At 31.9% G+C, this 22,967-nt stretch overlaps 4 protein-coding genes across 4 annotated transcripts; 3 read left to right on the top strand and 1 right to left on the bottom strand.

The window, feature by feature from the left end:
• Nucleotides 1–5,081: 5,081 nt before the first annotated feature.
• LOC143617010 (early nodulin-93-like) lies at nt 5,082–6,039 on the bottom strand. Its single transcript, XM_077089686.1, has 4 exons — nt 5,991–6,039; nt 5,835–5,896; nt 5,297–5,372; nt 5,082–5,201 (listed from the first exon to the last, which is right to left on the bottom strand). The coding sequence occupies exons 1-4, from the start codon at nt 6,037–6,039 to the stop codon at nt 5,113–5,115; spliced, it is 276 nt and encodes a 91-aa protein (XP_076945801.1). The 3' UTR covers nt 5,082–5,112.
• A 7,873-nt stretch (nt 6,040–13,912) lies between these two features.
• On the top strand, nt 13,913–16,399 carry LOC143617009 (uncharacterized). Its single transcript, XM_077089685.1, has 5 exons — nt 13,913–14,162; nt 14,215–14,310; nt 14,417–15,634; nt 15,702–16,174; nt 16,277–16,399. The coding sequence occupies exons 1-5, from the start codon at nt 13,913–13,915 to the stop codon at nt 16,397–16,399; spliced, it is 2,160 nt and encodes a 719-aa protein (XP_076945800.1).
• On the top strand, nt 16,396–16,803 carry LOC143617008 (uncharacterized). The gene has a single exon (XM_077089683.1). It carries the CDS (start codon nt 16,396–16,398, stop codon nt 16,801–16,803), a length of 408 nt encoding a protein of 135 aa, XP_076945798.1.
• Nucleotides 16,804–16,839: 36 nt separating this feature from the next.
• LOC143617007 (uncharacterized) lies at nt 16,840–17,466 on the top strand. Its single transcript, XM_077089682.1, has one exon. The coding sequence runs from the start codon at nt 16,840–16,842 to the stop codon at nt 17,464–17,466; it is 627 nt and encodes a 208-aa protein (XP_076945797.1).
• The last annotated feature ends 5,501 nt before the right edge of the window (nt 17,467–22,967 follow it).

Raw genomic sequence — 22,967 nt, 5'->3', positions numbered from 1 at the left:
TTTGGTGTCATTCACATAACATATGTCATTTCTAGTGTATCTCTTTCTATTTCTTTTCTATATATGAAAAGTTTCAAAATCATCATATAATAATCCATAAATTGCAATAGAAAAGAAAAGGGGAGGTTTGTGATGATTTTGAGATCTTTTGTACTAGGTAATTATGCATGAAGATAATCAATTCGGTCGTTGTGGTCGGACTCTATTATGGATTTCTGACCACATTCTCCATATGACCCTCCTATCTCGGGAGAGTTTGGCATTCATCTATTGTACTAGAAGTTGTTTCACTGGTACTTCATCTGACTATGTGCTGCCTGTACCTTTCATTTGTTAAGTGTTGACACGTGTTTCTCTCTCCCATTACTTTTGTTCTGTGCACATAATTTGTTTGTCATAGATGACTTTTCCAATACAACTTTTCAAAATCGGTTCCACTCTCTTTTTGTTGAATCTCCGGCATGACCTCCGATACCAGCACACCTGGTACCACAAGTGATTATGTACGTGATAATTACCTAATATGAGAGATGGAGGCAGAGGGCGGTGAAAGGAGGAAGCTGATTTAATAATCTTTGAGGAGGTTTAGGTAACATGATTACAATGGTGGTTTGTCTGCGAAGGTGAAGAAGGCACGAAACTGTGGATTTTGACTGTGGGTTGAAAAGATGGAGGAGTGGAGAGCACAAAGAGTCCACCGCATAAGCCTCGTGAAGTGAGACCACATGGAACGCATAAAGAATTAGATGCCTGAGACACATGATAGCATCTTGTACAACAATTAAGGTACACCATTGAAAGCATAGTTTACAACTAAGATTGCATAAGTATAATTGATTCTATTCAAAACAAATATTGTGCTGCTTCTAGAAAAGGAAAAGATGAAGCTCCAACTTAAATAAGGTTTGTACTTGTACTTCCAGCCCGGCTCATAGTTCTGCAGGTCCATTTAGTAAAAAGCATTAAAACATTGTACATCCAAAATGCCATTAGCAAAGATTTATATGCTGGAACAAAAAATAAATAAATAAAAGTTTGAATTAAATCATAGCTCTATTCATAATCTAATAATTTCTTTAACCTTTCATATGCATTTTAGTTCTTGAACTTCACATTGCAAGTTTTAACACAACTAATACTTTTTCTTATATATACCAACGATATTTATTTTTTGAACGGGTGAAATCAGATGTTCAGATATGTCAATTAGATCGTTATGGCTGCGATAAAGTTGCAAGTGGAAAACCCCAAGCTTGCCTCCCTATGATTATGCCACACCAATTAATGAACGATCTTGAATTTATTCATCATCGGAGCAGCCCATGTCGAAAGGCTTCAGAGGAGCAGTTACCAGGCCATCGCCGCAACAACATTAATATTTAAAGACAAGTGGCCGTCACACCACCTTCGCCTGTTCGGGAATCGAACACGACAACAATTAATGAGGCGTCTAACAATTAATGTTTTTTCCTTCCGTTTTTTGTGTTTTGTGGTGTCACTGTCTCAGTGAGCACCTTCATATATACATACTACGAATATTATTATAATATAAAATTCAAGTAACAAACCTTTACACGCGTATACAGCCTCCTTGACTAATAACCCTTAGAAAAAAGTTGTAAGGCTCTTCAATGGCTTCTAATTCTTGCCATAGCTCGAGTTAACTCGTGCCTAATTGCATAATAAAGTTATTATAAGTCACAAAAAAATAAAACAATTCGCAGAAAAGAAACAGTTCACAATTTGGGAAAACTTGCATACATCTACAATTTTGCATACCTCTCGGGTTTAGTTTTCTCATGTCGGAATGTTTGGGTATTGTGTAATCAGGTTTAAGGCTACTTAAATTTGTGATTAATAGTCAATTTTCGGACTTCAACAACTAACGGGTTGATACAGCAAATTGACGGTTCGAAGGGTCTAATCAGAAAACTGTTAACATATTTCGTTGCACTTTTTGCTCTACTTTGCTTCATGTGTGATACATTGGCTATAGTCTTAAATTAACTTGTGATTGTTTAATATCACCTTAAATTTTTAGCAATGTATAATCTTCACGAGTTTGCAGTCAGTTGTTTGACTCAAAATTAGTCTAAGATCAAAGTCAGGTATTGTTTAATCGGGTTTAAGGCGGCTTCGGGTCCGGTTCGGTAAGTCAGATGTTCTTTTCCTAGGTATTGGGTAGGTTGTTTCAGGTCATAGTAACTAATATTATTTCGGGTTGTTTTCGGGCTGGACCCATCTCTGGTATTTATATGTTTCACTTATTATCCGGGTTAGGTAATGGGTCACCGTGGGTAATACTGGTCTGTTCTGGTTTGTTTTGAGAGTAGGTTTTCAAAACTGATGTGTCGAACATGATTTAAAAAAATGATATTATTTTAGCAATAGTCTAATTGTGTGGGTAAAATGGTTTTGGAGGCTTTATGTATTAAAATAAGTTTGGGCGACTTTCGATCTGTATGACTCAGTTGACCAATCCGCTTCTGTTTTTTTTTAGCAAAGACTCACTTGAGATGAAAGACAACACAAATTTGCTAATTCATATGTACAAAGTGCATCTGTAACAGAAAATACAACTTTATTTCAGTTCATGTTATTGATTGATAACACCAGCTCATGTTTTTGCGTATGTTTTTAGGATAAACAACTTAATTTGTTTGAGATGATATTTACTTTTGAACTAACTATGAACGTCCTTCTGTTTATGTATTTTATGATTTGCAAGTTTTATTCGAGTGGCTGAAGCCTAGCTACTTTCGAAGTAACAGAAAGAAAAGCAACAACTGGAGTGGGAGAGTTAGAGTCGAAAAGAGGACTCCTCACTTCTTTCTCTCATTCAAAAACGTGCATGAGACTTTCATCTCACACGACTCCTAAGTGATACAAGAAAGAAGAACTCCTCTTCTTTTTTGATTACCTTCCTCGCGTATGGTCATTTAATATACTTTTGGTGTCATTTACATAACAGATGTCATTTCTAGTCTATCTCTTTCTATTTCTTTTTATTAATTTATATCTTATGCTTTTCTAGTTAGCAACAGTTTAATATACAAACCGCTTTATGCGTATACATAGGGTATGTTTGGCAAAACTAGCTGGTAGCTTTAGCTGGAAGCTGCTAGCTGATAGCTGGTGGCTAGAAGTTGTAGCTGGTAGCTGTTAGCAGTAGCTTTTTAGATATATTTAGGTGTTTGACAGAGTAGCTGGATATTTTAATAAAATATATAAAATGACCAAAATGGGCATAACTAAAAAACACGATACTAAATGTAATCACACACACACACATACACACACACACACACACACACATATATAAATATATATAAGTTCTTTCTCAAATAAATAAAGCATGATCATTTTCAATTAATAAAACATAGTCATTGACAAACAGTCGAGAACATATATCATACTATAAAATCATTAATTTCGTGCATCCCATATCAAGGTAGCAATATTGTTGCGAACATGTTTCATCTTGTTCGTTGTTCCTTCAAAAGTTCCAAACCGTAACAAAGACCGGCCGTATAAAACCGGGCCGGACCGTAAGATTGATAGGTATACACATATATGGGCGTGTTGTTCAATTTTGTTAGCTTATATCTAAGGTTGTGTTTATTGAGTTGACCCTGCATCCTTGTATATTATTCATATAATAAGTTGAACAGCATATAACATCATCGACATTACATAACTTGAACATTGATTTTATTTATAAAAAAAAGACAATTTCTTTTGGGATCTGTCTAGCGCCCTGCTTGATGGTATTTATTATACTTAACATAAAATATATAAAAAAACTATATTATATTGTTAAACTCTATGGTCCGGTCCGGTTTTATGTAGCCGGTTTTTGGTACGAACCGTAAACCGAACCATTCACTACGGTTTGAAAATTTTCGAACCGACCAACCGATATTCAAAGAAGAAAACTGACCGCGAAACCAAACCAAAGACCGGTTTCGGTGGTTTCACGGTTTGAAACCAAACCATGAACACCCCTAATATGAACAAATAATATGATCGTATAAGAAAAACTACTCATCAAACCAAATAGATATATTGAAATAGAAGTGTTCTGTAACTAATTAGAATATTTGCTTCAAAATAAACAAATTTTAACGTCACTAAAATTAACAAAACCATGATCGTGACATCTGGTTATCATTGTAGTAGAAAAAAACACAACAACTTATATAAGGCAAGCATGAATAATAAATACCTCTTAGGCTCTTATTAGTGGAAGTTGATGTCAATTGTAGTGGTTGTTGGCAGCAGGTTAACTTTGAGCATGTTTTTGTTGAGGATGACGACGTGTTGTATTTTTGTTGAGATGAAGGTTATTTAGGTAATATAAATCCAAAAAGCTTGTAGCTTTTATGAAACGCTAGTAGTAGGAACGTTCTAATTAGGAGCTTTTTCTTATAACCTAAAAGCTTCAAGCCCATACAACCAAACAAGGCTTTTTATTGATTAGAAGTTTTTTCTTAAAAGCTTGTAGCTTCTAAAAGCTCCTAAAAGCTCTTTGCCAAACATACTCATAGTCGACTACTCCCACTTTCTTTATACTTATGTTTATTGATGATACAAATTATATTAACATTTTATGCATTAAAAGTTATCAATGTAAAAAAATGGAAGTGGTTCATGAAATTAATAACTTCAATTTTATGGAAAGTAAAAAAAATAATATATTTTGTTGAAAAAGAAAAGAAAAAGCTTTTAAAAATTCCAAGTAAAGAATTATATGGCCAGTTATCCAAGTGTAATTACACTTAAAGTAATGCTGATCAAACGTTCATCACGTGTCATTCCCCAAAAATTACAATTAATGGATTAATTCATTTCCACTCTTCTCTCCTTTTTCTTATGAAATTTTAATATATATTTCCCACAATAAATTTAAATCCACGTGTTAGTTCAAAAATGTAAGCTTATCAAAATATGAACGTGAAATTGTCAATATAGCATGTGATCAAAACAGTACAAGGAAACAAAGTTCATGCATGATAGAACATTGCCCTTTTCATTTACATAATAATCTAACAGTTTATTGGAACATTAATTAAACATGGGATTCAACTACTTAGGTGCATATATATATGAAGTTCATGGTTGAACATCATTGTTGAAGGAATTCCTCCTCGCAGCTTTTAGCACAGTCTTGTCTGCAACTATAAAATATGCAGCTCCTGCAACTGGATGCCATTTTATAGTTATCATGTATTATATAGTACGGCATACACACAAAATTAAGCAAGACATTTATATGAATAATGAAGGATTAATTTACATGTGGAAACAATGAGAGCTTGGGCTGTAGGGTTAAGATGAGCTCTTGCCCATGGAACCATTCTTGCACTTGCCACCTACAAAGACATATGTACCACATGCATTCATTCAGTTGCTTGATTTATAAGCAGTGGCGAAGCTTGGGATAAGACATTGAGGGGCGGATTCAAAATGTATACAAAATTTCACAAACGAAGGTGGTCGGGCTCAAATTTTCGGCCAAAAAGGGCTAAGTTTACACTACGTATAAAAATTTTCGCCCGAAAACGGCAAAATTTTACATTACGTATAAGACATTTCGGCCGAAAACGGCTAAATTTTACACTACGTATAGAAAATTTCTGCCGAAAACGGCTAAAATTTACACTACGTATACGAAATTTCGGTCAAAACGGCTAAATTTTACACTACGTATAAAAAATTCCGGACAAAAACGGGTAAATTTACACTACTGCGTAAAAAAAACAGGGGGCCACCCCGGGCCCTAATTAATCTTCGCCACTGTTTATAAATTAATAAATTGAATCTTTGATACTAACAGTGGGGATGGCAGTGGCAATGGTGGCTAGCACAGAAGCTTTAGCTCCTGCAACTACTCCTTCTGTACAACCAACAAACAAAAGCTATAGAACTTTAGCAATTTGAATTTTACAAAACTAAATTATGCATAGATGATTAATATTAATGTTGGTTACCATGAGAGCAGCGCTTGGCTATGGCTAGCTTTTGATCTAATGATGCCATTCGTTAAGTGTAACTACAAAGTTTTAATGGATATTGTTTCTGGTGAATGAGGTAGGGTATGTATATATAATTGTTTAAAGTTGTGGTAGGTGGCCAAACTCACGTGGTGTTGGGTTCAGGTTTTCAAGAAACAAGATTAAACTTTGATGGTTTTGTTTCATTTTCACCGCGGTTTCCAGTCACTTGTTTCATAAAAAAGAATATTGCTTTTTTTTTTAGATATCTTGTGTAATTTTAGTGTACTTTTTACCTTTTTTTTACTGGTTTTTGTTTGGAAAAGTGCAAAAGTATATGATAATATGTGATCCAATGGATTAAGACTAAAGTATTCAAGTAAGTGCGTGTACCGTGATCTTGTATTACTCAAATTTGTTTAATCTATACATAAAAAATAAAATAATATGAAACAAAAACTAATGTCGGATCTAATTTATACATACTATTAAAGCAAGGAACAATTTCCACATGGCATCATTCTAGGGTGTTCATATAGAATGTCACCTTAACTCCATGTCACCAATTTCCTTTGTTAATCATGCCAAATCACCAGTTAAACTACATTTAACCTATTAACCCATTTTAGGTATATTTCTCGCGGGTCTTCATTATCTATTAACCCATTAACCCGTAAATTCAAATACTATATTTAAGTCTAAATTCTTCTGCTTGCACTATTCACAAACCCTAATTGCCGCTCTTAGCCTCTTATTTCTGCTTAATATTTCCGATGCAAGGTAAACTTATATAAATTAATTTCCGGCAACCTTATTTTTTTTCCGATTATTCTTTCTTACAAGTTTTATATGTTTATTTTTAGGAATTGCTGATTTCAAAAAAATCAGTTTAAGTTGTAAATCAAAAACGGTCATAAAGGTGATATGTGGACGTTTTAAGTTTTTCCGGTAAGTGTTGCCGGTTTATTTTTCCTATCATGTTTATAACAATGATTTTTTTATATTTGTTTCAATACTTCATTTAATTTTAACTTTTATGATTAATAGATGCTTCTTTCGCTTTTCCGGTATACCATGGTCATTCTTACAATATCGTTTTTCCGGTAACACCTTTTAAATTTTCCGTCTTTTAATTATTGTTTAAAACTCCATAATATATATATTAATTGTCTAATTTATTATTTCAGGTTATTGTTCGACTCATCTATACTAATATCGCTTTTCCGGTATACCATGGTCATTATGACAATATCGTTTTCCCGGTAACACCTATTTAATTTTTCGTTTTTTAATTATTGTTTAAAAGTCCATAATATAATTCTTAATTCTCATTTTTATTATTTCAGGTTATTGTTCGACTCATCTATACTATTATCGCTTTTCCGATATACCATGGTCATTCTGACAATATCGTTTTTCCGGTAACACGTTTTAAATTTTTTCGTTTTTTAATTATTGTTTAAAAGTCCACAATATGATGATTAATTCTCATTTTTATTATTTCAGGATATTGTTCGACCCATCTATACAAATATCACTATTAATGAAAACTTTAGTATCTGTATTTTTATTATTTATTCATGTATATATTTATTTTAATTTTCAATATTCATGTATTTAAATATTTCAAATATATATATTATTTGTTTTCCATTTTGTTAATAAATTAAACCATTAACTATTCCATTTATAATATTTTGACTTTCCTAATTTATGGACATAACCGAATGACCATGGTATACATTGACTTTCCTCAATTAATACAATTAATTTAATTTATATTAATATACAATGAGTAAATCACTACTACCATTTATACTAAAATTCTTAATATTAATTAACCGTAATTTACATAATAATTAAATCAAGTTATACAATTTTTTTAAAATTAAATGTTCATAATCTATAAATAATAATACATAATACGGAGTAACAACTTTACTAATTTACCTTTAAATTGTTAATCAAGTTATACAATTTATCTATGGTATATCTAAACATTTTTGTTATATGATTTGATTTATAATTTTAATTTATAATTATAATAAACAAAAAATCCATATTAATTGATATGTTACCTTTAAATTTCATTAAATATACGGTCAAAAAGTCTCATGTTTCCTATTTAACATGTTTCCTTTAATTTTGAAAAAAGTCAATATTCATTCAAATCACATTCATTCTGGTTTAATGTTGACAATCCCTTAACTAATTAATGTTACATATATTTTATTTTATTTAAACAATATATGTGACAAATATATTTTGTAACACTAAAGATATCTTAGTCTAAATAATATATATTAATGTTTTAGATTATTTTGTAACATTAAAAATATTTTATCGGTGGAACAATATTGTGTTTGATAGTCGTGGTGTTGAACGGACACAGTTTGTTCAACGAATTAATATTGTTGGTGGTTCGGACAATGTTGACATTGTTACTGTTTCAGGTTAATTTCCCAATATTCACATAATTTGTGTATCAAAATATAATTATTTCTTAACTTTTTTATATGTTTTTATTATTAGATAATGATAGCTTTGGTGTTGTTGATATAGAAGGTGAGTGTGTTTGGATTCGAGATGAGGATGTCAGTGACAATTTTCTTGAAGTTGTTATCAGGGATCGTTTGGTAAGTTTTTTTCCATGTCATAAGTTGGTTAAGGTATACTTACTTTTTTTGTATTCAAGCATGTATTATTATAAACACTAAATACTTTTGTTTATATATTTTACAGCGTTTACCTGTTCAATTTGCACGTGACAATGGATTAGATAAAGAGACTAGGTTAGTGTTGATAAACCCAAATGGTGAGGATGTGATGACTAGAATCCACATTGAATACAGTCATGGTAGTTACAAGTTTAGAGTTCATGACTGGCCAGAATTTGTTCGTCTTAATTCGCTCGATTTGGAGAAGAAATGTCTACTCGAGTACAACCGTCCAACTCATTCTCTGATCCAGTCACAAGTATTTGAATAGGTTTTAAACAAGCTTTTGTGGTATCCATGTTTGGGTTCTTGAATATTATGTTTTGGTTGTTTAAGTTATGCTACAATTAACACTTTAACTTTTTTTTGTTTAATATCTTTTGTTAATTATTATGTTTTGGTATAAACTTAACAGATTTTATAAAATCTATGTTTATCATATGTTTAGACTCGTGATACATGTTGATGTGGTTGAATACGTATCATAAATGTTATAGTATCTCATGTTTAGTAGTATATATTAACTCTATATTAAATTTACCTATTTACTAGATGTTTTACATATTCATAATTTATGTTTACTATATTTGATTATAACTAACAAATAAATGTATTTTAATTCTTAATTTGTTATGATTCTTCTAGAATGTAGTTTTCAAATTCAATAACCACCACTCTTATATTCCTTTTATTTATGTTGATATGTTAATGTATTCTAACAAAATTGTCGGGTGTTACCTAAGTTAGAATATAATTTAAAAAAGTGTTATAAATCCCTAATCATCTTTTAGGTTTAACATCTTCTTTATCATTCTCCCAGCCGTCATTGAAGTATGTATCAGTCCCTTAATTTTTTAACTATTTTTATATAAGTTGTTTTTCTTAGATTAAAACGTTAATAACTAATATTTTAAATTTATATTATTTTGTTTTATGTCGAAAGATTATTTTTGTAATGACAACTTCTTTTCTTATGCTTGTCGAAGATCCGAAATTTCCTATTCAGGTATTCTTAAAATTGTATGATAATATTTTTGTCTAAATGTTCAATATCTAATTTTGTAAATCTGAATTTTGTTATTAGGAAATTCCAAAAGAATTTATCTTGCAAAATTCTTTGATGTTTAACCTGTTGCCTAAAACAATTGAGATTGTTCATTACAAAGGATCATCGATAGTGGAGTTAAAAAAGCATGAAAAAACAATTTGTTTGGGTGATGGAGTTACTAATCTAATGTGTTCTTTGAAGATTCGTCCTTATGAGAGGGTTATTTTTGTTTTAATTGAAGATGAAACTAAATGGTAGGTTAGAACTCCTTCCAAGAAAGCAAATTCTACTTTGCATCGACAGACATTTGTTTTATACGATCATAATAGAATGAATGCTAAATTGGTATAATTCTCTTTATTTTTTGTAATTAACAGTCAGTGTTAGAAACATGTATATTAGAATGGTTTTAACATATAGTATTTTTTCCTATTTTCCTAACAGGTTGTTTCAAAGAAGAATATTAAATCCCAGTTTCAAGACGCTCTTCAAATCGGAGTAATTAAGTTCATATTTGATCATAGCCATTCATGGGGAGATAAATTTTAAATTTTATAAAAAAAACACTATTTATTTGGTCACGGTTGGAAACAGTTGGTTCAAGATTTGGCTTTGAGAGATGGTGACGTTCTTTGGTTAAAGTATGTCAACACGTCTACTGTTGATTTTATAGTGTATGACAAGAACGGTATTCCTTTATTGTTTCCACATTTACCACCAATTATTTTTCATCGATTATCGAATTCCAATACACATGTGAACATACCGTGGAGTCTCCATATTGTGAATCAATAGTTAGTTATTCTCACAATCCCGTTATACATCATGGTGATAATAATGAGGCTGAAAACTCTAATTGTTATTTAGAGTTCCATAAGAAGATTGAATATCGTATGGTAATAAATTTTATACGTTTGTAATATATTTTTGTTATAAGTCTGTTCATTTAAATTTAAATTAACCATATTAACTTTCTAATGTATTTTGTTTTTAATATTTTAGCGACTACCTGCTGAAGTTGGTAGACTGGCGAATCTGAAAAGAACCCGCTTAATTAAGTTCAGGAGTTTGTTAGGCAATGAAACCATCTTTAAAGTTAAAAACGGAGGACAATAAGAGAAGGGTCGCTTTACGTTAATTGGATGGAAGAATTACGTGATCAACAATCAATTATGTTTTGGCAAGACTTTAGTTATTCGTTATTATAAGAATGATGTTGCTTTGGTTGTTCTTAAAGTTATTTAGTTGTGATGTTTTTTTTTTCGTATTTATTTTTATTAATTTGGACTTTATTAAAATTTTAATGTAAGAACCATTATCTTTATTTATTTTATTTGCTTTAGAAATAATCTATTTATGTATTGTTTTTTATTTCATTCATTCATGTTTATAACAAATATTTTTTAACATAACCATAATTATGATAAACAAAATTTTTGTATAACCATAACCTATGTAAATCTAATATTTACGTTATTCATATATTTTTTTAAAATTTGGTCAAAATATATTAATATTAAACTATTGACTTACATTAAGCTTTATTAAGATTTCCTAAAGATATTCATTATTGAAATTTATATAATATTCCCTAATTTAAGATTCTTTCAATCTTATTACATTAATGGCATTTTAATTCAGTTTTAATTAATATTATACATTACTTAAATAATGTTTCATAATTTTTTCCTGTATTAACCATTTTTCATGATTTGTCAACATATTTTCCACCATTTTTTTCCATTATTGGTATAATCATGTCTTCATCTTCTAAGAAACGTAAAACTGTTCTCTCCAGTTCAAAGAGCAAGAACAACGACCCAATTGGTATTTCAGTCTTTGTTGATATTTCTTTCAACTCAGTCGATTATTTCTTCAATTATACGGTATTTTTTACGTTTTATGTAGGTAATATTCCAAGAGACCCATTGTCTGATGTTTCCAACACAACCCAGTCAAATAATGTTCAATATGTTCATTCGAATCCACCTATCACAGGTTCTTTTAACGGACACTCATATCCAGTATATCATTCCAATCAATACGGTAAAATCTCGAGGCGTCAACCTTTTAATATTAATTTTAACAATCTTTCATTTGTTGTTTTGTAATATTAATATTTTCATTTAGTTTGAATTAATCTATTTTCGTATCTTATGTTTGTTGAAATAAAGGTCAACCTCAAATCGGCCATTTAGGTAACGTTTTAAGCAATACACCTGTTAGTATGTCTCAAAATTACACATCAAATAACTATTCATCAAAACACAGTTCAAGTAAGTTTTATATATATTATATTTACAATATATTTGTAAATTTATCCATACGACATTATTGGACTTATTATAAACGCAAATTCAAACACTAGAACCCGTACACAGTATGAAGTTCAAAGGAGTTGTGTTACTACAATTCAAAAAGGGGAAGGAAAACTTATTCCGTCAACTCTACCTAGCGTAAACAATAATTCCCCAAACTACCAACGTTCGTTTCTCTTTTTGTCATTCATAAGTATTCTAATTCTCTAGCTACTGCTATTTTCATTATTCATTTTTCATTATATTTATATTATAAATATATTTCCAGATGATAATTCTACGCAACTTGGTAGTTTTTATTCTTCAAATCGAAAACAAAGAAAGCAAATTTTAAATGCTAAACGTGATAAATTAAAGCACTCCTTAAACCAAGCTTCTCAAACAATGCCGTCTTCTTCAAGTAAAATGTTTTTCCTTTTAGTCATACATTTGTAATATTAATCTCTTTTTGTTTTATTAGTTATAAAATATTGTTTTTAACAGGTTGTGATATTTCCTCTAACATCATCCCTAATACATCATCAAATTTAAGCGGTTCTGTTTCTAACTACATACACTCTGGAAGTACGTCATCAAAAAGGCGTGTTGGAAAACCAAGGAAAACAACCAATACTACTCCTATACCTATGCAGCAGTTAAACGATTTTAAGTTTGTTGTTGATGTTTTTAAAGGCATATCAACAGGTTATTATTTAATACATTATATAATTTTACATTAAATATTACAAATATTGGTCTTAAACTTATATGTCTCATTTATTTTATAGATTACGTTGATCATGGTGATCAAAGTTTCAAATGTGAGTCTTGCAACGCGTGCTTGTGGGAAGTTGAATCTAGGAGAGGGAAAAAATTGCCGATACAACGTTCTCTTGTTGTTGTCGCAATGTAAATGTTAAACTTCCTGATTTAAAGCAACCTCATGAAAGTTATGTAAAGTTGTTTCGTGGCGAAGATCCTATAAGCAAGCATTTTTTGAAAAGTATTAGACAATTCAATTCGATGTTCTCCTTTACATCAATGGGTGGAAAAATTGACAATTCCATTAATAGAGGAAACGCTCCTTACACGTTTAGACTTGGAAGAGAAAACTACCATTCTATAGGAAGTCTTCTTCCATTAAATAACAAACCTCAGTTTGCTCAACTATACATTTATGATACGGAGAATGAAATATCAAACCGACAACGAGTATTTGGGTAAGGCTTACTTTTAAACATTATATGTTTCTCATTTTTCAAACAATTACTATTTTATCATATATATCATTTATATTAATGTTAATTTTTATTTGTTTGTCTTACAGTGAATCATCTTCAGATGCCAACAATTACTAAAATTATATTATTAATTATCTCAAGGAAATGTTAGACTCACAAAATCCATTGGTTCGGCATATCGTATGGTACGTGATTCTTTTAAAGAAAATCCTCAGACTGATTTGAAGCTCCGCATTGTTGGAACAAGGAAATACGATGGTAGGACTTATAACTTACCAACTTCCTCTGAGGTTGCCGCTCTTATCGTTGGAGATTTTGGTGACACAATGGACAAGAGAGATATTATAGTTAACTCCAGGTCTGGTGGTCTTCGACGAATTAGTGAACTTCATCCTTCTTATAGTCCTCTATAATTTCCTTTGCTTTATCCTTTTGGTGAGGATGGTTATAAAGTAGACATTCCTCACAGGAATGTCGATCCTTCATCTACGGCTGCCTGTAAGAAGTGCACTATGCGAGAGTTCTTTGCATATTGGTTACAAGACAGGACTAACCAATTCTCACTACCCTTAATGGACGAAGGCATTTTCAGGAGCTTTTGGTTGACGAATATACCATGGTTGAGAGTCAAAGGTTGCATTTTATACGTGGAAAACAGAGTGAACTTAGGTCTGACACCTATGAAAGCCTTCGAAACCTTAGGATGGCAGGAAATTCAGATGCTTCAACATCTGGGGAGCGTGTAATCCTTCGGTCATCTTTTAGTGGTAGAAGTAGATATATGATGCAAAATTACTTGGACGCTATGTGTCTTTGTAGATGGTACGGTTATCCTGATTTTTTCTTAACCATTACGTGCAATCCAGGTTGGCCAGAAGTAAAACGTTTTTTTAAAGGATACCAATTTAAATTCTGAAGACAGGCCAGATATACTATGTCGGATATTCAAAATGAAGCTTGATTCAATGATTAAGTTGTTGAAGGATAAGGCTTTGTTTGGAAAAATTAAAGCAGGTTCAGTTCCCAATCTAATATTTGTTTTTAATATTTTTTTACTGTTTGTTAAAGATATTTATTTTATTTAATTTTTGCTAATTTATTTGTTTGATTCCAAATGCAGCCGTTTACACAATTGAGTTTCAGAAACGTGGTCTGCCTCATGCCCATATTTGCCTATTCATTGCTCCAGAGAATAAAATTCACAATCCGTCCCATATGGATAATTTTATTTCAAGTGAAATTCCTGACAAGGTAACTGAACCAGACCTATACCAGCTCGTGTCAGATCATATGCTTCATGGTCCTTGTGGTGAGGCTAATCCGAGCTGTAGCTGCATGATTGATAGAGAATGTTCAAAAAATTTCCCAAAACGATTTCAAAATGAGACAAGTATAGATTCCAACGGTTTTTCGCTTTATAAAAAAAGAGACAATGGCCGTTACGTCGTTAAGAAAGGTATAAATCTAGATAATAGAAGTGTTGTGCCTTACAACAAAATTCTTTTACGAAAGTATCAAGCACATATAAATGTCGAGTGGTGCAATCAAGAAGGATCAATCAAGTATTTGTTTAAATATATAAATAAGGGTCCAGATCGAGCTACAATTTCCCTTGTCCAAAATAACACCGCAGACAATGAAGATCCTCAAGTAGATGAGATTAAAGCTTTTTACGATTGTAGATATCTTTCTGCATGTGAGGCTGCTTGGAGGATATTTGCTTTTGATGTTCATTACAGGGTCCTGGCTGTTACTAGACTTCCTTTTCATTTACCTGGTCAACAACAGGTAATTTATGGCTCTAAGGAAGATATTGACGATGTTCATACGACTTCCAATTCAGTTTCAATGATTACTGGTTGGATGGAAGCAAATAGAAACTACGAGCATGCAAGGAGGCTATCATATGCTGAGTTTCCAACACAGTTTGTATGGAAAAAAACATCACCACCAAAATGGGTAGAAAGGCAAAGTGGGTTTGCTATTGGTAGAATTCATGCCGTTCCCGCATCATTTGACGAGGCATACTACTTAAGAATTCTTTTAAACAAGGTTAAAGGACCGAAATGTTTTGAAGATATTCGAATAGTAGATGGTTTTGTTTGTGATTCTTTTAGAGATGCCTGTTACAGAAGAGGGCTTTTAGACGATGATAAGGAGTACATAGAAGCAATTGAGGAAGCAAGCCATACCGCAAACGGATATTATTTAAGAAATATGTTTGCAACAATGCTAATAACATCGTCCTTATCAAGACCTGATTACGTCTGGGATAATACATGGCAATTTTTAGTCGACTGGATTCTTTATCATCAACAAAAGAAACACAAGAATCCAGGTTAGTTTTGTTATATGTGTGAACTTGTCTTTTTTTAGTTTGGTTTAAGGTAGATTTTTTTTTTCAGGTTTGTCTCTTAGTGACGATCAATTGAAGAACTTGGCATTACTTCAGATTGAGGATTTTTTGGTATCCAACAATTCATCTCTACGTAGGTTTTCACACATGCCTTTTCCGGATCAGGAATCTGTTTCTATGTCAATGAATCCTCTTATGATGGAAGAATTATCTTATGATAAGGATTCTTTGTTAAATGATTTTAAGCTTTTGTACACATCTCTAACTGATGAACAAAAAAACGTTTACAATGAAATATTCAACTCCGTGAAACGTAAAAAAGGTGGTGTTTTTTTCGTGTATGGTTACGGCGGGTACCGGAAAAACATACTTATGGAAAACCTTATCTGCCTCAATTCGGTCAAAGAGAGAAATTGTTATGTTGCTTCAAGTGGAATAGCTTCTTTGTTATTAGAAGGTGGTAGAATGGCTCATTCCAGATTCCTTATTCCAATCAATCTTACCGAGGACTCCCAATGTCAGGTAACTATTATAAATTTCATTAAGTCTAGATTATTTCACATTTAAATGTATGTTTTTAAATTATTTTAATGAATATAATGTTGACATATTCAACATTTTCAGGTTAAGGGTAATACAGATGTTTCTGAGTTATTGAAAAAGACATCATTAATAATTTGGGATGAAGCTCCCATGATTCATAAACATGCATTCGAAGCATTGGACAGAACCCTAAAGATGTTATGAACGTTGATTTGGGCAACACTTCTGGATCATTGTTTGGAGGTAAGGTAGTTGTTCTTGGTGGTGATTTCAGACAGATTTTACCTGTTGTACAGAATGGAACAAGAAACGATTGTGTGAACGCCACAATTAGTTCTTCTTACATATGGTCAAATTGTAAGGTTTTGAAACTAACTAAGAACATGAGGTTGACCGTTGGTTCTCAAATGTCAAATACTTTAGAGATTAAACAATTTGCTGATTGGTTGTTGGATATTGGTCAAGGTAATCTTGGTGGTCCTAATGATGGTGAAGCAACTATAACAATTCCAGAGGATCTTCTAATAAAAGATTCCCTTGATCCTATGTCTGATTTGATGGACATTGTTTATCCTTCTATGTTAGATAGGTTTAATGATCTTACCTAATTTCAAGAACGGGCTTTGCTTGCTCCATTAAATGATATGGTTCAAGAGATTAATGATCGTATTTTAGCGTATTTTCCTGGTCAAGAAATGGAGTACTTAAGTTCAGATAGCATCGACGAGGTTGAAAGTGTATCTGAGAATTTTGATCCCGCGTTGTACTCTCCTGATTTTCTTAATGGTATAAAGATGTCCGGAATGCCAAACCATCGTTTGTTACTTAAGGTTGGAGTTCATATTATGTTACTAGGGAATATTAAACAGAAAAAAAGGTTGTGCAATGGAACTCGACTACAAGTTGTTAGTTTGGGTAAACGCGTCATTGAAGCTAAGGTTGTTTCTGGTACTAATATTGGATTTCGTACTTTACTCAGCAGAATAAGTCTTACACCGTCTGATAAGAAGCTTCCCTTCAAGTTTAAAAGGAGACAGTTTCCTATATCGGTTTGTTTTGCAATGACTATTAATAAAAGTCAAGGACAATCTTTATCGCGTGTTGGTTTGTATTTAAAAGACCCGGTTTTTACCCATGGCCAGCTTTATGTTGCTTTGTCTAGAGTGAAGACTCGCGAAGGTATTAAGATTGTTTTATTAGATAAGGCATCCAAATTGATTAGTGAAACCAAAAATGTTGTGTATAAGGAAATATTTGGAAACCTTGTATGAATTTTTTGACAATACTTTTTTGTTTACGTTTGTATCTTTTTAAATATGTTTAAGGTTTTTTAATAAAAGGATTGTATTATTTTAATGTTTTGTTTAACTATAGGTACATGTTTGTATGTTCAATTATGTTTAGTTGTTTATGGTTTTTGTAGTATATCTTTTATGTTTTTGAAATTTAATTTTATAGACTTTTATTTATAGGTTAATATTATACTGATTTATATATATATATATATATATCAGAAATATATGTTATATACATTTATATCTTATCAATTTACTATATTTAATAAATAGGAGAATAGGTTAAATGTTCATCAATAGTTTCTTGAATATAGGGATAATCATGAGTTTTATGGATTCAATAAACCGTCATTTTTATTATTAATTAAATAAAGCCTCTTTGGAAGATAATAACAATAACCATAACTTATACAATAATCAGTTTCTTAGAAATCTTCATCTCTTCCATCATCTCTTCCATCATCTTCAACAATGACAACAATTGTTTCTTGGAAATTTTCATCCGAAGCCAATAATTATCAGTTTATTCTTAGCGATCTGTCTACAATCCATAAGCCCTCTATCGAATCGGTTATGTCGTTTAGCATTCCGTTTAAGTACCAAATAATAGGATACGGAAACCGCAAACAAGTTATTAACGACGAAGAGAGAAAACTATTGAATGTTCTAAATGAAGAGATTTTACAACATGAACAAGAACTACTTCTTTTTGTCAATGTTAGGGAGTGGTTTTATTATCCTATGCAAAATAATGTTGTTATCAAATATGTGAATGGTCAGCAAAAGACTGTTAATCCGAAGTCCATATTGCAATCGAATGACATTATTCTTTTAAGAGATTTAGATTTCTTGAAGCTTTCCAACTTTTTAAAGCAAGAGCACATTTGGATTTGGAGAATGAGGTGGCTGAGAATGTTAAATGGCTGTTAGATTGTCAAAATTATGAATCCGATTTTGATGATCTTCAAAGCTATTTTGGTTCTTCTTCAGATGTTTAAGGTAAATCAGATCACATATGTAGTTAGATTTTTGATAAATATAATTTTTGACTTTATTTTTGACTTTGCTTTTTTCCTTTATGTTAGTAGTTTACTTCATATACATAGGCTTCTAAAAAAGTACAATACACACCTATAACAGTTTGTTTTTTGTTTTGTCAGGTTGTTATGACAGTTTGCGGGTTTTGGTGGGTTGTGATGTAAGTTCATTTTTGGTAAACTTAAAATCCACATGTTTATATTTTCTTTTAGATTATATCTTTTATGTTTATATTTAGTTTGTGTTAGCATGAAGATAGTATTAACGGTATTAGAATTTTAATTATTTGGTATTAGTGATTACTTTTAATATGTCTGTCTCTCTAATATTATATTTTCAATATACTTTGATTTGTAATTACCAAATTGATTATTTTTTTTTTGTTTCTGGTTATAAACTTAGGTTATAAAATTGTTTTATTTTCTTTTGACCTCAACATATTAGTAGCTACATATTGTAGATATCATCCATTCATTATAATATACATTAACTTTTTGGTTTAATACTTAATAACGTTCCATGGTTTGTTTATATTTTTCAGGTGGTTAAGGTGCATGGTTTTGTTTTGGACGGAAGTTTTCAAGGTCATCCTGTTCAAGTAATGTTAATATCTAATGGTTTAATGTGGTTGATAAGACAATGAATCGTTTGTTTCTACTAGGTGATTATGTAGACAATGGTTTGGTGTACTTCTTTTTGTGGATGTTTATGAATGTTTATATAGCATTATATGTTATTATATTTTGAATGTTTATATATCGTTATATATTATTATATTGTATGTTAGTTTATATACATTGTGTTATATATCTAATATCAAACCGGTTTTAGGTACTGGTGATTTTGTTTTAGGTTGCAAATTTTGACTATCATGTTGGTATAGCAACGTTAACATCTAATTAGTTGTAATGACCTTTATTATAAAATTAAGTTTGTGTAATTATTAACAGTTTATGTAGACTATCTTATTATCTATATCTCCAATATAGATAAATATTATATCTTTTTTGGGTTCTAAATTTAATGATATATTATTGTTTATATATATATATATTATGATATTGTATGGTAGTTTATATACATTTTGTTACATTTCTAATGTCAACCCGTGTGTAACACGGGTATTATCCTAGTAGTATATACTTAATCAAAATAAAACACGATATGATAGAAATTGTTGTTTTGTTTTGATATTTAAAAAAAATCACAGTTGCATATGTATAATAACTAGTATTTTGAGTAATTAAATGAAAACAAAGATTTGTAGTCGAAGACCTGACTTATCGCTCTAGCTATGAATTCTTTATTGAAACATATGCATATAAACTATTTCAAATGATCATTTGTACATAAATGAGTCATAAATTGCCAAAATCCCGAAAAATTATTTTGAGCAAAAAAAATAACAAAACCTTTGTATTCTAACCTGATGATGATAGCATTAGTAACTGATTCAACAAATTTTACCTAAGCTATAACTGCATCCCTTTTGTAAGGCGCTGCTGTTTTTCAAGCTTTATCAAAATGAGGTGTTGTTGCAATGGCCATCTGGTCAATGTATGACTTGGATACCTTCTTGATAGTCTGTCAAAAATGCACTACAATAACATATAATATGTACACATTAAGGCAATGCAGAAATAATAATGTTGATTAGGACACACCTGAAAGCGAGGGTCTACAACTACCTTAATTTTGATCACATGTGGAGTTACATCATCCTCGGTTTGAATGTCAAGCTCTTTTGTCTTTTTAGTTAGTGATTCTAGTTTCGGTTAAGCTTTAGCTACTATCAACACCCATTGCTCTTTAGTAGGCGAATCCATTTTCTATGTATATTTAGAAATATATATAAGATAAAAGTTGACATAAAGTGAACATATACAAAAAGACAATTTTAAAAATAAATTAAAGTGAGAAAGTGACTCACAATTTTGATTGTCTGTAAATTAGGTTCAGACCATTTTTCACTTGTGCCTTTTTCTCTAAGGTCTACACAAAAAAATAATAATGAGAATTTACATGTCTCACAAAATATAGTGAGCAGTTTAACCAAAATGAGTGTAACACGTTTTAACATGGCGTCTGCAACAGTGCTTGTTGCTTATACAAATATGTCCTTTTGCTTGAGTGACACAAAAACAGGTTTCCAATGTTCTTTCTAGTGTCTGTTCACATGCGATTGCAAGACAATAATGTAGTCATGTTCGTTTACAACCTTAAAATTAGTTGTCATCTACCTTCATGCAAGACACACTTGTATTGCATTTTTGAATCGGAGTCATATTTAACACGTAACCGACGCCAATTGTGAATTTAATTTTATTTGATGTTACCGAAAATGCCCCTCGGGGTGATGTCAAAATGGGCGCTATACAAAATGACTGGTCATTTAAAACATGTCAAGAAATTGATTTGAAACTGGCCACTTTAAAGGACGTCATTTTGGTTAGGCTCAAATTGTTTTGCCTTCCGATTAAAGTGTTTTTGTTTTTCTACTATTTGTTATCGAAACATACCTTGTCACCAGGGATGTTTTTCTCTAGAATTTTTCTGCGATGATAGCTTTTGGGTCTTATTTTTTGCTAATGTTTTTGTGGAATGCTTTTGAACCTGCATTATTTTGTAGAAACTTTTTTGCAAATTTCATTTCACAGGCGGTATGCTAAATAGGTGAAAAAATGTACCTGACCCGATGTAGTCCTAAATCCGATCCGGGGCAGTTTCGGCTATCCATTACAGTTAAGAATGACACGAGGTTAAATAAATTAGAAAAAAAGAAACTCATAACTGAGTTCTGGGTCCGTTTAGGTAATTGATTAAGGTAAAAAAATATTAAACGTAAAAACAAACTCAATTTTGTTCTCAGGTTTCGATTTTCACGGGTGAGGTTGTTTTGAGTTTTGGGTATTGTTTAATCAGTTTTCGTTCTACATACGGGTTCGGGTAAGACAGATGCCTTTTACTCAAGTTTTTTGTGGCTTCGTGTTGGGTTAGGTAAAGCATTCTTATTCAAGCTATGAGTTTCTTTTTCCCTTTTTCTTAACCTTAAGATGGTGTCATTATTAACCATAATCGACCCACACCAAATAACCTGAACTCGATTACCGAGCCCGACCCATCTAAACAACCTAAGAAAACAATCAACCAAAAAAACGTAACAAACTTACGATTAAAGAGTAAAACAAAATTCGTAAAACTGGAATTGAGATATACTACAAATAGAAACAAAATATCTTAACTTTAAGCGACATTGCAGTCATCCTCTTGATACCTACAGTTGATTAAAGTTGATAATCAACTTATAACCTTAAAAACTAAACTTTGATCCAAAAATGAAGTAAAGTTTTCCAATTTTTCTTACCATCACCAAATGATCCAACAAAGGATCACCAGCAATGATCAATTATATCAATATTTGGTACAAATTCTTGTATTACAATATAAACTATAAAAATGGGTCTTTAAAGCACAAATTACTATAACCAAAATTTCAAATTCAAACCTTGTTATCTCTATGATTAAAATATAGATGGAACTCGTGAATAACACTCCCATACTTGATAACCTGTTTCAATAAAAAAAAATGTAGTAAAACGATCAGTGCAACATAAATTTCAGAATCTGATCAGAATTGGGAGTAAAATTAGGGTGCGTGTGCGTGAATGGTGTAAACCTATTTTAGGGTCAATCACGAGCCGATGGAATTGATCCGAGACAACGTTCCACTGATGATGTGGCTGCTTTGTTTGAATCTCTGAAGAGGTAGGTCCCAGCAGAGCCCAGTTGGACCCGCAAGACTCACCTTGCTCAGAGACGTGACGTCCTTACGCGCAGTACGCAAGCTGTTCCCGCAGGAAAAGCCTCCCAATGGTGAAGTACTCTGCCTGTTCCCGCAGCTGCGGATACAAGCCATCAGGGAAGGCTACCTGCGCAGCAAAGCTACACGCACAAGGCACTTAGCTCTCATAATAATTCAGTAATGTCACCTGAAGAAGGAATGAGCAAAGCCGGGAATACTCCCGCCCAAATGAGCCAGTCCGATACGGGAGGATCTTTTGTACTGTACCTGACGAGGTATGGACAAAAGATCTGACCAAAGATACGACAGCTCACTGACAACAGTATGACGAGCAGCACGCTCTTGTACTGTATGTCACTATTAGCCGCTGCCTACTCACCAACCTGTCGGAGGACGTGCATAGCCTGCAGTTGGTGGAACAGGAATAGTACACAGCCGGCCTGGTCACTATCAGCCGCTGCCTACCCACCAACTACCAGCATGGCATGTGCGTAGCCCACAGTTGGCAGAACAGGAACACTATTCAGCCGGCTGTACCTTCTTGGAAACCTACCTTTGGCTATAAATATTCCAACACCTTGGAATGGTATATCATCTCATCTTATCTTATATCATATACCTGATATCTGCTCTAGTC

This window comes from Bidens hawaiensis, unplaced genomic scaffold (genome assembly GCF_021521415.1).
Source record: "Bidens hawaiensis isolate Kalapana, Puna unplaced genomic scaffold, B.hawaiensis_p1.1 tig00051293_1, whole genome shotgun sequence".
Classification (NCBI taxonomy): domain Eukaryota; kingdom Viridiplantae; phylum Streptophyta; class Magnoliopsida; order Asterales; family Asteraceae; genus Bidens; species Bidens hawaiensis.
Note: the sequence above shows the minus strand (reverse complement) of the source record. Positions and strands in the feature narration are given on the sequence as shown.

Bases quoted from the DNA above. Each gene is read 5' to 3' on its own strand.
- LOC143617009 (XM_077089685.1), top strand. From the start codon at position 13,913: ATGGTTGAGAGTCAAAGGTTGCATTTTATACGTGGAAAACAGAGTGAA. The intron at 14,311-14,416 runs GTTCAGTTCCCA...TTCCAAATGCAG, and splicing joins GTTTGGAAAAATTAAAGCAG to CCGTTTACACAATTGAGTTT. The intron at 16,175-16,276 runs GTAACTATTATA...CAACATTTTCAG, and splicing joins CCGAGGACTCCCAATGTCAG to GTTAAGGGTAATACAGATGT.
- LOC143617008 (XM_077089683.1), top strand. From the start codon at position 16,396: ATGAACGTTGATTTGGGCAACACTTCTGGATCATTGTTTGGAGGTAAG.
- LOC143617010 (XM_077089686.1), bottom strand. From the start codon at position 6,039: ATGGCATCATTAGATCAAAAGCTAGCCATAGCCAAGCGCTGCTCTCAT. The intron at 5,897-5,990 runs GTAACCAACATT...TTGGTTGTACAG, and splicing joins AGCCAAGCGCTGCTCTCATG to AAGGAGTAGTTGCAGGAGCT. The intron at 5,373-5,834 runs GTTAGTATCAAA...ATGTCTTTGTAG, and splicing joins TTGCCACTGCCATCCCCACT to GTGGCAAGTGCAAGAATGGT.
- LOC143617007 (XM_077089682.1), top strand. From the start codon at position 16,840: ATGGTTCAAGAGATTAATGATCGTATTTTAGCGTATTTTCCTGGTCAA.